This window comes from Eleutherodactylus coqui, chromosome 6, assembly GCF_035609145.1.
Source record: "Eleutherodactylus coqui strain aEleCoq1 chromosome 6, aEleCoq1.hap1, whole genome shotgun sequence".
In the NCBI taxonomy this organism is placed as follows: Eukaryota; Metazoa; Chordata; class Amphibia; order Anura; family Eleutherodactylidae; genus Eleutherodactylus; species Eleutherodactylus coqui.
Window position 1 is genome coordinate 79,519,726 of NC_089842.1, and position 13,491 is coordinate 79,533,216.

At 46.1% G+C, this 13,491-nt stretch overlaps 1 protein-coding gene across 1 annotated transcript in view; it reads right to left on the reverse strand.

The window, feature by feature from the left end:
* The window catches only part of LOC136631356 (B-cell receptor CD22-like), a 70,471-nt gene that overhangs the window by 12,868 nt on the left and 44,112 nt on the right, over positions 1 to 13,491 (reverse strand). The window contains exons 6-8 of the mRNA XM_066605622.1: positions 11,874 to 12,137; positions 8,597 to 8,839; positions 7,183 to 7,282 (exon numbers count right to left, since the gene is read on the reverse strand). Coding sequence (XP_066461719.1) covers positions 7,183 to 7,282; positions 8,597 to 8,839; positions 11,874 to 12,137 — 607 coding nt within the window. The remainder of the gene's footprint in view (positions 1 to 7,182; positions 7,283 to 8,596; positions 8,840 to 11,873; positions 12,138 to 13,491) is intronic.

Below are 13,491 nucleotides of genomic sequence, written 5' to 3' on the forward strand. Positions count from 1 at the left end.
AACCCTAATGTCTTCACAGGTCACACAGTGGACTGGAAAGGGTTAATGCAGGTGGGCTTCGGCCCACACTGCATGCCCCAGTCAGACTGGGGTTCTTTACAAGTGGACACATGTAGGTTAAACTCCCTGTGGACCCACTGCCTGGGTGGGTGCCAGGAAGCCACCGGCGGTACATAGAAATATCCCATTGCATTGCCCAACACAGCTGAGGTAGTAATGTCGTGCGTAATACAGGTGGGCTTCGGCCCACACTGCATGCCCCAGTCAGACGGGTTCTTTAGAAGTGTACAGATGTATTAAAAACTCAGTGTGCACCTACAGCATGGGTGGCTCCCTGGAACCCACCGGCGGTACACAAAAATATCCCATTGCATTGCCCAACACAGAGCCGCCACCAGGTTACGCCCGTTGTCACACACGACCATGCCCGGTTGGAGGCTCAGCGGCGCAAGCCAGTGGTCGGTCTGCTGTGTCAGACCCTGCAGCAGTTCGTGGGCCGTGTGCCTCTTATCGCCTAAGCTGAGTAGTTTCAGCACGGCCTGCTGACGCTTGCCCACCGCTGTGCTGCCACACCGCGCGACACCGACTGCTGGCGACATGCTGCTGCTAACACATCTTGATTGCGAGACAGAGGAGGAGGAGGAGGAGGAGGAGGGTGCTTTAGTGGAGGAAGCATACACCTCCGCAGATACCACCACCGAGCTGGGGCCCGCAATTCTGGGGGTGGGTAGGACGTGAGCGGTCCCAGGCTCTGACTCTGTCCCAGCCTCCACTAAATTCACCCAATGTGCCGTCAGGGAGATGTAGTGGCCCTGCCCGCCTGTGCTTGTCCACGTGTCCGTAGTTAAAGGGGTTGTCCCGCGCCGAAACGGGTTTTTTTTTTTTCAACCCCCCCCCCGTTCGGCGCGAGACAACCCCGATGCAGGGAAGTAAAGAAAGTTTACCGGAGCGCTTACCTTAATCCCCGCGCTCCGGTGACTTCAATACTTACCGCTGAAGATGGCCGCCGGGATCCTCTGTCTTCGTGGACCGCAGCTCTTCTGTGCGGTCCACTGCCGATTCCAGCCTCCTGATTGGCTGGAATCGGCACGTGACGGGGCGGAGCTACACGGAGCCGCTCTCTGGCACGAGCGGCTCCATAGAAGACTGCTGAAGACCCGGACTGCGCAAGCGCGGCTAATTTGGCCATCGGAGGCCAAAAATTAGTCGGCACCATGGAGACGAGGACGCTAGCAACGGAGCAGGTAAGTAAAAAACTTTTTATAACTTCTGTATGGCTCATAATTAATGCACAATGTATATTACAAAGTGCATTATTATGGCCATACAGAAGTGTATAGACCCACTTGCTGCCTCGGGACAACCCCTTTAAGTGGACCGTGGCAGTAACCGCGTTGGTGAGGGCGCGCACAATGTTGCGGGAGACGTGGTCGTGCAGGGCTGGGACGGCACATCGGGAAAAGTAGTGGTGACTGGGAACTGAGTAGCACGGGGCCGCCGCCTCCATGATACTTTTGAAGGACTCCGTTTCCACAACCCTATACGGCAGCATCTCAAGGCTGATGAATTTTGCTATGCGGACGGTTAACGTTTGAGCGTGCGGGTGCGTGGCAGCGTACTTGCGCTTGCGCTCGAACACTTGCGCAAGCGACGGCTGAACGGTGCGCTGAACTACACTGCTGGATGGGGCCGAGGACAGCGGAGATGAGGGTGTGGGTGCAGGCCATGAGGCGGTAGTGCCTGTGTCCTGAGAGGGGGGTTGCATCTCAGTGGCAGGTTGGGGCACAGGGGGAGAGGCAGGGGTGCAAACCGGAGGCGGTGAACGGCCTTCGTCCCACCTTGTGGGGTGCTTGGCCATCATATGTCTGCGCATGGTGGTGGTGGTGAGGCTGTTGGTGTTGGCTCCCCGGCTGAGCTTTGCGCGACAAAGGTTGCACACCACTGTTCGTCGGTCGTCAGGCGTCTCTGTGAAAAACTGCCAGACCTTAGAGCACCTCGGCCTCCGCAGGGTGGCATGGCGCGAGGGGGCGCTTTGGGAAACACTTGGTGGATTATTCGGTCTGGCCCTGCCTCTACCCCTGGACACCGCACTGCCTCTTGCAACCTGCCCTGCTGATGCCCTTGACTCCCCCTCTGAAGACCTGTCCTCCTGAGTAAGCGTTGCACACCAGGTGGGGTCAGTCACCTCATCGTCCTGCTGCTCTTCCTCCGAATCCTCTGTGCGCTGCTCCCTTGGACTTACTGCCCTTACTACTACCTCACTGCACGACAACTGTGTCTGATCGTCATCATCCTCCTCACCCACAGAAAGTTGTTGAGACAGTTGGCGGAAGTCCCCAGCCTCTTCCCTCGGACCCCGGGAACTTTCGAATGGTTGGGCATCAGTGACGATAAACTCCTCTGGTGGGAGAGGAACCGCTGCTGCCCAATCTAAGCAGGGGCCCGAGAACAGTTCCTGGGAGTGTTCCCGCTCCTGAGCAGGTGTCATTGTAGTGGAGTGAGGAGGCTGGGAGGAAGGAGGAGCAGCAGACAGAGGATTCGGATTTGCAGCAGTGGACGGCGCAGAACTGCGTGTTGACGATAGGTTGCTCGAAGCACTTTCTGCCATCCAGGACAGGACCTGCTCACACTGCTCATTTTCTAATAACCGTCTCCCGCGTGGACCCATTAATTGGGCGATGAATGTGGGGACGCCAGAAACGTGCCTCTCTCCTAATCGCGCAGCAGTCGGCTGCGACACACCGGGATCAGGAGCTCGGGCTGTGCCCACACCCTGACTTGGCCCTCCGCGTCCTCGGCCGCGTCCACGTCCTCTAGGCCTACCCCTACCCCTCAGCATGCTGTATTACCAGTGATTTGATTTAACAGGCAGGAAATAAATTGGCGCAAGACTGCAGGCCAAATATAATTTTTGCCCTTTTGGGAAAACGAAAGGCCCCACTGCCTCTAGTGAATGAATAATCTAAGTGTAATAACTGTGCTGTGTCCCTGCTTATGTGTCACAGAACGTGAGGGTAGCAGAGTTATTATAACTCTGGCAGAGCAGGTATTTTTTTTCCCAATTAAGGAAAGCAAATGGCGAAGCCAGCAGTAAAGCGTAGCTGGGTGCGTATGATTTAGCAATGTTTTTCACGCAGCTCACACGTGTCCACAGGCGTTAGGACGGACAGAGGCTGGACAAATAGATTTGTTTTCAGTTTTTTCCCACCAAAAGGCAGCACTGCGTATATTCAATGAACATGAGAAGTGTAATAACTGTGCTGTGTCCCTGCTTATGTGTCACAGAACGTGAGGGTAGCAGAGTTATTATAACTCTGGCAGAGCAGGTATTTTTTTTCCCAATTAAGGAAAGCAAATGGCGAAGCCAGCAGTAAAGCGTAGCTGGGTGCGTATGATTTAGCAATGTTTTTCACGCAGCTCACACGTGTCCACAGGCGTTAGGACGGACAGAGGCTGGACAAATAGATTTGTTTTCAGTTTTTTCCCACCAAAAGGCAGCACTGCGTATATTCAATGAACATGAGAAGTGTAATAACTGTGCTGTGTCCCTGCTTATGTGTCACAGAACGTGAGGGTAGCAGAGTTATTATAACTCTGGCAGAGCAGGTATTTTTTTTCCCAATTAAGGAAAGCAAATGGCGAACCCAGCAGTAAAGCGTAGCTGGCTGCGTATGATTTAGCAATGTTTTTCACGCAGCTCACACGTGTCCACAGGCGTTAGGACGGACAGAGGCTGGACAAATAGATTTGTTTTCAGTTTTTTCCCACCAACAGGCAGCACTGCGTATATTCAATGAACATGAGAAGTGTAATAACTGTGCTGTGTCCCTGCTTATGTGTCACAGAACGTGAGGGTAGCAGAGTTATTATAACTCTGGCAGAGCAGGTATTTTTTTTCCCAATTAAGGAAAGCAAATGGCGAAGCCAGCAGTAAAGCGTAGCTGGGTGCGTATGATTTAGCAATGTTATTCACGCAGCTCACACGTGTCCACAGGCGTTAGGACGGACAGAGGCTGGACAAATAGATTTGTTTTCAGTTTTTTCCCACCAAAAGGCAGCACTGCGTATATTCAATGAACATGAGAAGTGTAATAACTGTGCTGTGTCCCTGCTTATGTGTCACAGAACGTGAGGGTAGCAGAGTTATTATAACTCTGGCAGAGCAGGTATTTTTTTTCCCAATTAAGGAAAGCAAATGGCGAAGCCAGCAGTAAAGCGTAGCTGGGTGCGTATGATTTAGCAATGTTTTTCACGCAGCTCACACGTGTCCACCGCCCGTAAGGACGGACAGAGGCTGGACAAATAGATTTGTTTCCACTTGTTTTTCCACCAAAAGGCAGCACTGCGTATATTCTATGAATAATAACTGTGTTGTGGCCCTGCCTATACAATTCTTTCCCTGCAGTATCAATGGAGGGTGGAATGCTCTGCAGAGGCGATTTTGAGAAGCCCAAAAAAAATGCAGCACAGCTAACAGCAGCCTGGACAGTACTGCACACGGATAAATATGGCCCTAGAAAGGACCGTTGAGGTTCTTGAAGGCTACACTCACTCCTAACACTCTCCCTGCCTATGCAGCACTTCTGTCCCTAATGCCAGGTGCAACGCTCTGCAGAGCCGATTTTGAGAAAAAAAAAAAATCCACTGCTAACAGCAGCCAACACACAGCTATCAGTGGCCCTAATAAGGACCTTTGGGGGTCTTGAAGCCTACACTAACTACCAATTCTTTCCCTACAGCAGCTCCGGTATAAACAGCACTGTCCCTCATCTAACTCACACCGCATCTGAGGCGAGCCGCGGGAGGGGCCGACTTTTATATTAGGCGAACACCTGATCTCGCCAGCCACTCACAGCAGGGGGGTGGTATAGGGCTTAAACGTTGCAGGGGGAAGTTGTAATGCCTTCCCTGTCTTTCAATTGGCCAGAAAAGCGCGCTAACGTCTCAGGGAAGGAAGTGAAAGTAACCAGAACACCGCATGGTGTTCGTTACGAATAACGAACATCCCGAACACCCTAATATTCGCACGAATATCAAGCTCGGACGAACGCGTTCGCTCATCTCTAATAACAACCAATCACAGCGCAGCTTTCATGTTACCTCAGTGGTATAATATATAACAACCAATCACAGTGCAGCTTTCATGTTACCTTAGCAGTATAAAATATAACAACCAATCACAGCGCAGCTTTCATGTTACCTCAGCAGTAAGAGAAATAACAACCAATCACAGCCCAACTTTTATTCTGCCTCAGCAATATAAAAAATAGCAACCAATCACAGCGCAGCTTTCATGTTACCTCTGCGGTATTATATATAGCAACCAATCACAGCGCAGCTTTCATGTTACCTCTGCGGTATTATATATAGCAACCAATCACAGCGCAGCTTTCATGTTACCTCAGTGGTATAATATATAACAACAAATCGCAGCACAGCTTTCATGCAACCTTAGTAGTATAAGAAGTAGCCACCAATCACAGCACAGCTTTCATGTTACTTCAGCAGTATAAGAAATAGCAACCAATCACAGCACAGCTTTCATTTTACCTCAGCATTCTCAATATCCAGCAATTGTCTTGCGAAATGTTCAGCGGATGCATCATTTTGTAGTTGAACACTCATCCCGTTGCTCGTAATGCCTTTTGCTTTCGTGCTTGAGATGGAAATCAAACGATCTTTGTCTGGGGGGGCATAACTGTCGACGATGCTCGTACGCGCGGCACCTATCGTAGGATAGATGTACTATGCCAGTAATCTTCCCAGGAGTGTACTCAACAACTTCCTAAAGTCTCATGGCAATTGGATGAATGGTGTAGTAATGCATAAAGGACAGACAGACAGACATACATTCATTTATATATATCAGGAAGTGAGAGAATTAGATTCCGTACGTAAAATTTGGACGCTAATTCTTTTGCACTTAGAATTGAATAATCGACTTGGGACCCATTAACTTTTCCTATTTATGGCATAATCAATGCCCGTGCCAAATTTCAAGTTTCTATGTGAGAAAATGACATTCCGTATGTAAAATTTGGACGCTAATTCTTTTGCGCATAGAATTAAATAATCGAGTTGGGACCCATTAGCTTTTCCTATTTATGACATATTCAATGCCCGTGCCAAATTTCAAGTTTCTATGTGAGAAAATTACATTCCGTACGTAAACTTTGGACGCTAATTCTTTTGCGCACAGAATCGAATAATCGAGTTGGGACCCATTAGCTTTTCCTATTTATGACATAATCAATGCTCGTGCCGAATTTCAAGTTTCTATGACATTGGGAAGCGAGAAAATTAGATTCCGTACGTAAAATTTGGACGCTAATTCTTTGGTGCTTACAATTGAATAATCGAGTTGGGACCCATTACCTTTTCCTATTTATGACATAATCAATGCTCGTGCCAAATTTCATGTTTCTATGTGAGAAAATTACATTCCGTACGTAAAATTTGGACGCTAATTATTTGGCGCTTACAATTGAATAATCGAGTTGGGACCCATTACCTTTTCCTATTTATGACATAATCAATGCTCCTGCCAAATTTTATGTTTCTACGACATCGGGAAGTGAGAGAATTAGTGGCAATGATGGAAATCGAACGATCTACGTGGGGGGGGGGGGTTTGTAACTGTCGACTACGCACGCATGCGCACCATTTATCATAGAATATTTGTACTATGCCTATAATCTTCCCAGGAGTGTACTCAACAACTTCCCAAAGTTTCATGGCGATCGGATGAATGGTGTAGTAGCGCATAAAGGACAAACAGACAGACAGACAGACATACATTCAATTTTATATATATAGATTAACCATTTGGCCAGAATTCCCAAGTTGTCCTGGGTAGCAGAGAGGCAAACATTCAGATACTGGGAGGCACTACAAACTGTACAATGTAGCATATGAAATCAGGGCAAAGAGGTGCAGGACAGTGAACTACTGACAGAATGATAGGCTTGCTACACTCCCCTTGCATAAAAGAAGATTGCAAACGACAGGGCAACAGAAAAATGGGGAAAACAACCTAAAAAAGGAAAACTTACTGACACAAAACAGGATGCAAACGAGAGGGTAAGGAGAACCCGTTATGTTTTAGGAAACTTATTGAAAATACTTTACAAAATGTTTTCTGATTTAGGATTTAGACATTGGCAAGTATGTGCTTATTATTACCTTAGGTAAAAGTAGGTGACCATAATTAAAACAAGCAGAACGAAAACTCCAACAACTCTCCCCAAAATCAGAGGTAAATTCACTGTATAGCCTATGTAGCCTAAAAGAAAGCAGAAAAGATAAGGAGGCTGTAGAGAAACATTTGACTAATGGATTATTGTATATCTTTAAGTCTTCCTAAATTCATTCTACTTCAAATGTTTAGGTCTCTTGGCATGATGGCTTCAATTAATATGAGAAATTGATCTACTTGAGCAACTCAACATTAAGAAGCTATAACCTACTGTGCTCAAGTCTTTAGGGGGTGAATTGTGTTATCTTATCATAGAGAAAAGAGATCGCTGCTCCACTTTCACAGGAAATCAATATATTAGTCAGTATGTTTTTTAAAAGTAGGAGCAAACTAATTCAACATGGAAGGAAGAAATCATTGATCTCCACAAAGGTTATGACCCCAAGCCTATGCACTAACAGGTAGTAATGCCAAACACTTGTAGAAATGCCACATTTAATCAAAACTGGTGCAGGTTCCCAAGAAAAAACGAAAAAAAAAAAAAAATCTCACACTCTTGTAACAGTGTCTCACTGAAGTCAGGAGGATATGATAACAACCTACTCCATATGAGGGCAACCATTGCCAAGTGTTTGAAAAATTAAATCTGATGTGTTAAATCTTTAACCCTTTCCAATCCAATTTGTATCCTGGTTTTCCTAGGGGGCTTACTCTTTTTCTGCCGTTATACAACAGCGCTATATGCTGGCTAAAGCCAGTACTGCATGAGGTGACATGTTGGATAGACTCCGACAGCAGTGAGGCTGGCAATATACAGTAAGAGAACCCCGACGGGCGTCTTCCAACATCGGAGCTGTACAGCCTTAAATCATAATGTCTTCAGAGGTCAGACAATGGATTGGAAAGGGTTAATAAACCAAATATTTTTTCAACAAGAAAGTAAGCAGAGCCAGAAGTATGACAATTGTTTATTCCCCCTCCTATGGTGATGAATATGGACCCTTAACCAATTGATTTCTTCAAGTTAACATTGTCTTGGGAAATTGGGTAGTAAAGGCCCCTAGGCAATTTCCCCATTTGACCTCTCTATATTCTGGCTATGGGAGATATCACGATAGAGGCAGGCTACAAACGCGCCTTGTAAATGTTGTTATTTAAAATACAATTACAAATGAATGTTTAACAGAACCTTCCAACCTTCAGGACAAGCAAAGTCTTTTCATGCTACCGCCTCATACTAAATATATCTATCTTGAAGCATCCATTTGCAGCAGTGTCAAGGACAGTCCTCAGATAATGTGGTTGTTGGATTTACTAATGACAGGTGCCAAACGACAACTAGACGCATGCTAGCACTTTTTTAGTTACAGACCATCATAAATCTCATTATAGGATACTGACGTTCTATGAGGATCTCTTCGGAGGAGGAATTCCCAGCCTTGTTGTGAGCAATACATAAATACTCCCCGTAGCGCTCTTCATTGTTCTCTAGGATTAGAGTCTTCTTGTTCTCATTCGGTACAATGGTTCCATTCTTCATCCAGGTGTAATGAGTTACATCAGGCCAGCTGCTTAGGAAGACACAGGTGAGTTCAGTGGATTCTCCGTCATTCTTCACTATGATGTGAACTTCAGTTGCTGCATCTACAGAAGGGATACAAATCGATAAAACACTCTCAATAAATACATAACATGTATATTTACTCAGCAATGGAAAACACACAATAGTGTTAATCCAGAAGTAGGAAAAAAAACATGAGGTGTTAGCCGACTGTCCCTGTTGTAAGAGCAACAAACCATTCACTCAAGCAAGTCTGGGTGCAGTGACTAATCTTTAGCAATTTACAACAAAATCCCTTAAAGCAACCCTCCGATTCTGGGCAAACAAAGATGGCTGCAACACTCCTCTGACTGCTTGATGCACACTGTGCTCTGTTTTTGCATATTAGAGTAGCATGCAGTGTCTTAAAGGGGTTGTCCCGCGGCAGCAAGTGGGTCTATACACTTCTGTATGGCCATATTAATGCACTTTGTAATGTACATTGTGCATTAATTATGAGCCATACAGAAGTTATAAAAAGTTTTTTACTTACCTGCTCCGTTGCTAGCGTCCTCGTTCCCATGGAGCCGACTAATTTTCGCCCTCCGATGGCCAAATTAGCCGCGCTTGCGCAGTCCGGGTCTTCTGCTCTCTTCAATGGAGCCGCTCGTGCAGAATGCCGGCTCCGTGTAGCTCCGCCCCGTCACGTGCCGATTCCAGCCAATCAGGAGGCTGGAATCGGCAATGGACCGCACAGAAGAGCTGCGGTCCACGGAGGGAGCAGACCCCGGCGGCCATCTTCAGCAGGTGAGTATGAAGACGCCGGACCGCCGGGATTCAGGTAAGCGCTGAGCGGTTTGTTTTTTTAACCCCTGCATCGGGGTTGTCTCGCGCCGAACGGGGGGGGGGAGGGGGGGTGTTAAAAAAAAAACAAAAAACGTTTCGGCGCGGGACAACCCCTTTAAACTACCGATGCATATTAATACACAGTGTGCATCAGGTAGTCAGAGAAGTGGTGTGACCGTTTTTGTTTGTCCAAGACTGGAGGGTTGCTTTAAAGAGTTATTTGAATGTGTGAAGAAAATTGTAGTTTTTTTATGGAATAGATAAGGCTTTTTTTGTTTCCAAATTGGGGCTATTATCTTTTAACTATTTAAGACTTTTCTGAAATACGAAGATATTTATTTTCCTTTCCTCTTTCTTGTGGTGATGTAATAGAATAGGTTAAACCAACATAATGCAGAACAAAAATGAATTCTGAACACTGGCATCACTACAGCTTCTAAGAACAAAGAAACCCAGTTATGTTTTGTTTCTCCCTAGCTCGCAGAACTGTAACTTGTAGCTTCTGGGCCAGAAGGGTCCCCAACTATCATGTGTCGTTTTTACTACTAGCCTGCTCATATTGGGGTGAGACAGTATTTGGACTCCCCTTTGTTTTAAAGCCTGGGTGCCCCTGCATCCTTTGCACTTCTGCTTCTTTAGTCCATATGTGGCATCTGTAGAAATGTTTACGGAAAGGACAAGAACACAGTTGGTCCAGGAGAGGAACAGACAAAACTTGGTACCCCCAGCATATCCCCATATACAGATCACCGATAAATGATTTAAAGCGCCCTTACACAACACAATTAGAGTGCGAATAATCGTTGAGTGTTTTTGTTCAATAATTGTTAGGTGTAATCGGGGCAGCAACCAACCGATCCAGTCAGTGATAAATTGTTAGCTTCTCACTAACTGGATCTTTCATGTGAGCCTAAGAATCATTGTCTATTGTGGTAATTCTTTTGTATAAACAGATGTCATGAAGATTCGCTGACTAGTAAGCAGTGGCAGAAGGGTTGGCTAGGGGCGGTTTTGTTCCAATGAACGATCAAAACTACCCAATTATTGTTCAGTGTAAATGCATGCCAAGCAAATGATGTACTATCGCTACTTCACTGTTCGTCGCATGCTTGTTCCAACTTATCTTGCAGTGTAAAAGGGCCTTGATGGTAACTGTTCATTACATGCAATTTTCATGTACAGAACTAGAGTTCCTTATGCTCAGGATCACTTATGATGAGGAACTAATTTTTTCAGCCTCCTGTCACACCAGGTTTAGGCTTTATTTACATGAGTGTATATACACGGCTATGTAGCCGAATTTTCACGCCCGGGCGATATGTGCGGCCATATGAGGCATTGGATTCCAATGCATTCGTTCACATGGGCAAATTTACGGCGCACAAAACTGTTGCACCATAAAAAAAAAAAAACATACGCAACCGAAGTCCGCGCCAGCTATTATACGCTGAATAAAGGATCGTTCTCGATCTACCTTTTGACCAACATACGCTTGCGGCTCCCATAGACTCCTATGGGAGCTGGAAAAGTCATTCTGAGGATTCATGTCAAGCAAGGGTTTTCCAGGGTGGAGCGTATTTTTATGCGAAACCGACACAGAAAACGCTAATTAAGCTCGGGACTTGATCCCGGCTAATCGTCCATTCATGCAACTTTTACGGTACGGACGTGCGAGCGTAAAAATGCATACGCTCGTGTGAAGGAACCCTTAGGCTGTTACTGTGACAGAATAATCTCGTTAATAACATGTTTCCTGTTGCCTAAGAAAGAAGGGAGCACAATGATATCTGTGTAACATGAAAAGTTTTGTACAGCACAGAAAAGTTCCTACATCCAATTCTCTACATGGAGCCACATGTTCTCAAATGGTTGCCACGTCTCGTATAATAGAAGCATGCAGATGAGTGTTGTTATTTGGAGAGTTAGGGTGGTTTCACACCTGCACCCGGGGCTATGTTTGGGGAGTAGGAAAGGGCATCCCTGTGGCCAAACAGCTCAGTCTCTGGATGGAACCAAACAGCGCCAAATGGACCCCATTGACTGTAATGGGGTTCATTGGATTTTCGCTCAGGTGACCGGCTCTTGGATGGAAGAAAAAGTGCTGTATGCAAAAACATGTGATCCTCAGGCTTCCCTGGCTCCTATTCCACTTTCAGACAGTACTAATGAGTGGGCAAATCAGAGTAAAAGATAACTGAAATATCAATAATTATTATTTATGTTAGATTCACAGATTTTTAGAATATAGAGAATATATAAAATATCAGTCAGTGTTCCAGGCTGTATACATACATCGTACTTGTATCTCTATCAGGTCTGATTCTCCTCTTCCCACATGATTTATCGCAGCACACCCATAGAGCTCCATGTCTTTGGTCATATTCTTCACTGTAATTGTTTGTTTACTGTCCATTAATTTGGTTTTGCCTTTCCCTTTGTACCATTCATATGTTACAATTCTAGTCTTGGAGGTGCAGTTGCACTTTAAAGTCACATCATCTCCTTCCTTCACTTCATATGTCCCAATGACAGCGACAGTCACATTTTTTGGTGCATCTGTAGAAGGAAAATATTATTAGGGGTGGTCCCACCTTTTGCTATTGATGACCTAGCCTTGGGATATGTCATTAATAGCAGATTGTCGGGTGTCCGCTGACAGAGATCCCCACCAATCAGCTGATCCCCAGGCTAGTCACTGTCAGTACAGAGCTGTCTTTCTGCTGGAAGCAAACAGCTCCATATATTGCGCAGTGGCCATGGCTGGTATTACATGCTGAGTCCCATTCACTTCAATCTTGTCCTCTGTGTAATCTATGGAGCTGTCTGTTTCTGGCTTAACCCGTTAAAGGACCAGGCGCTGTAAATTTACGGCGCCTTATCCTGGGCTTAAAGCTCAGCCATATGTAGAATTATGGCGGGGCTTCAAAGTTCGGGTGTTCCTGATACACTATAGCCGCGAAAGTGATCGGGACCAATCCTGTGTCCCTGCCCTGCACACATGTGATCACCATGAGAACCAATCGTGGTGGTCACAATCAGGAATATTTAGTAAATATCTGACAGGAAGCTTCACTCTGCCCCTTCTCTCCTCAGATCACTTTATTTCTGAACAGAGAGAAGAAGACAGATGTTACAGCGGCCTGTGAAGCAGTTATATAGAAAATCATTACATTATAAAAAATACATAGTGACAAATGGTTAGTGTAGGTAGTGTAGAGTTTACAGCTTTAGGGCTTAGTCAGACGGGCGTTTTTAGCCGCGATTTGCGCATGCGCATGCGTCCAGCGATTTTATAAAACCATTGCTTTGCAAGGGTATCGGACACATGAGCGCTTTTTATGCGCTCGTCCGATAAATTATAGAACAGAAATCGCAGATCGCACCTATCTGCGATCTGCGATTCCTGTTCTCTTCTCTATATGCGCTCAATGGGGCCGGCGGCAGCAGCGCCGACCCCATTGAGAACATATAGAAGACAAATCATTCTTCTCTGCCACAGCTGTAACAGCTGTGACAGAGAAGAACGATGTTTGCCCATTGAATTCAATGGAGCCGGCAATACAGCCGCTCCATTGAAAGCAATGGGCTGCCGGCGTGCGCGGGGTGAATTGTCGGGAAGGGGTTAAATATATAAGCCCTTCCCTGCAATTCATCCTAAAATGTGTTAAAATAAAAAAAATTGTATACTCACCTTTCCGCTGCAGCCGGAGTCCAGCCGCGGCCGCTGTCAGTTCTCCTGAACTGCTTCTTGGCACTATTCAGCCGGCAGGGCTGTAAAATCCCCGCCTGCTGAATGATCTGCCTCTGATTGGTCACAGCCCTGACTAATCAGAGGCAGGTTTCACTCACACACCCATTCATGAATTCATGAATGGGTGAGTGACTGCTGCCTCTCAGCGCTGAGCCAATC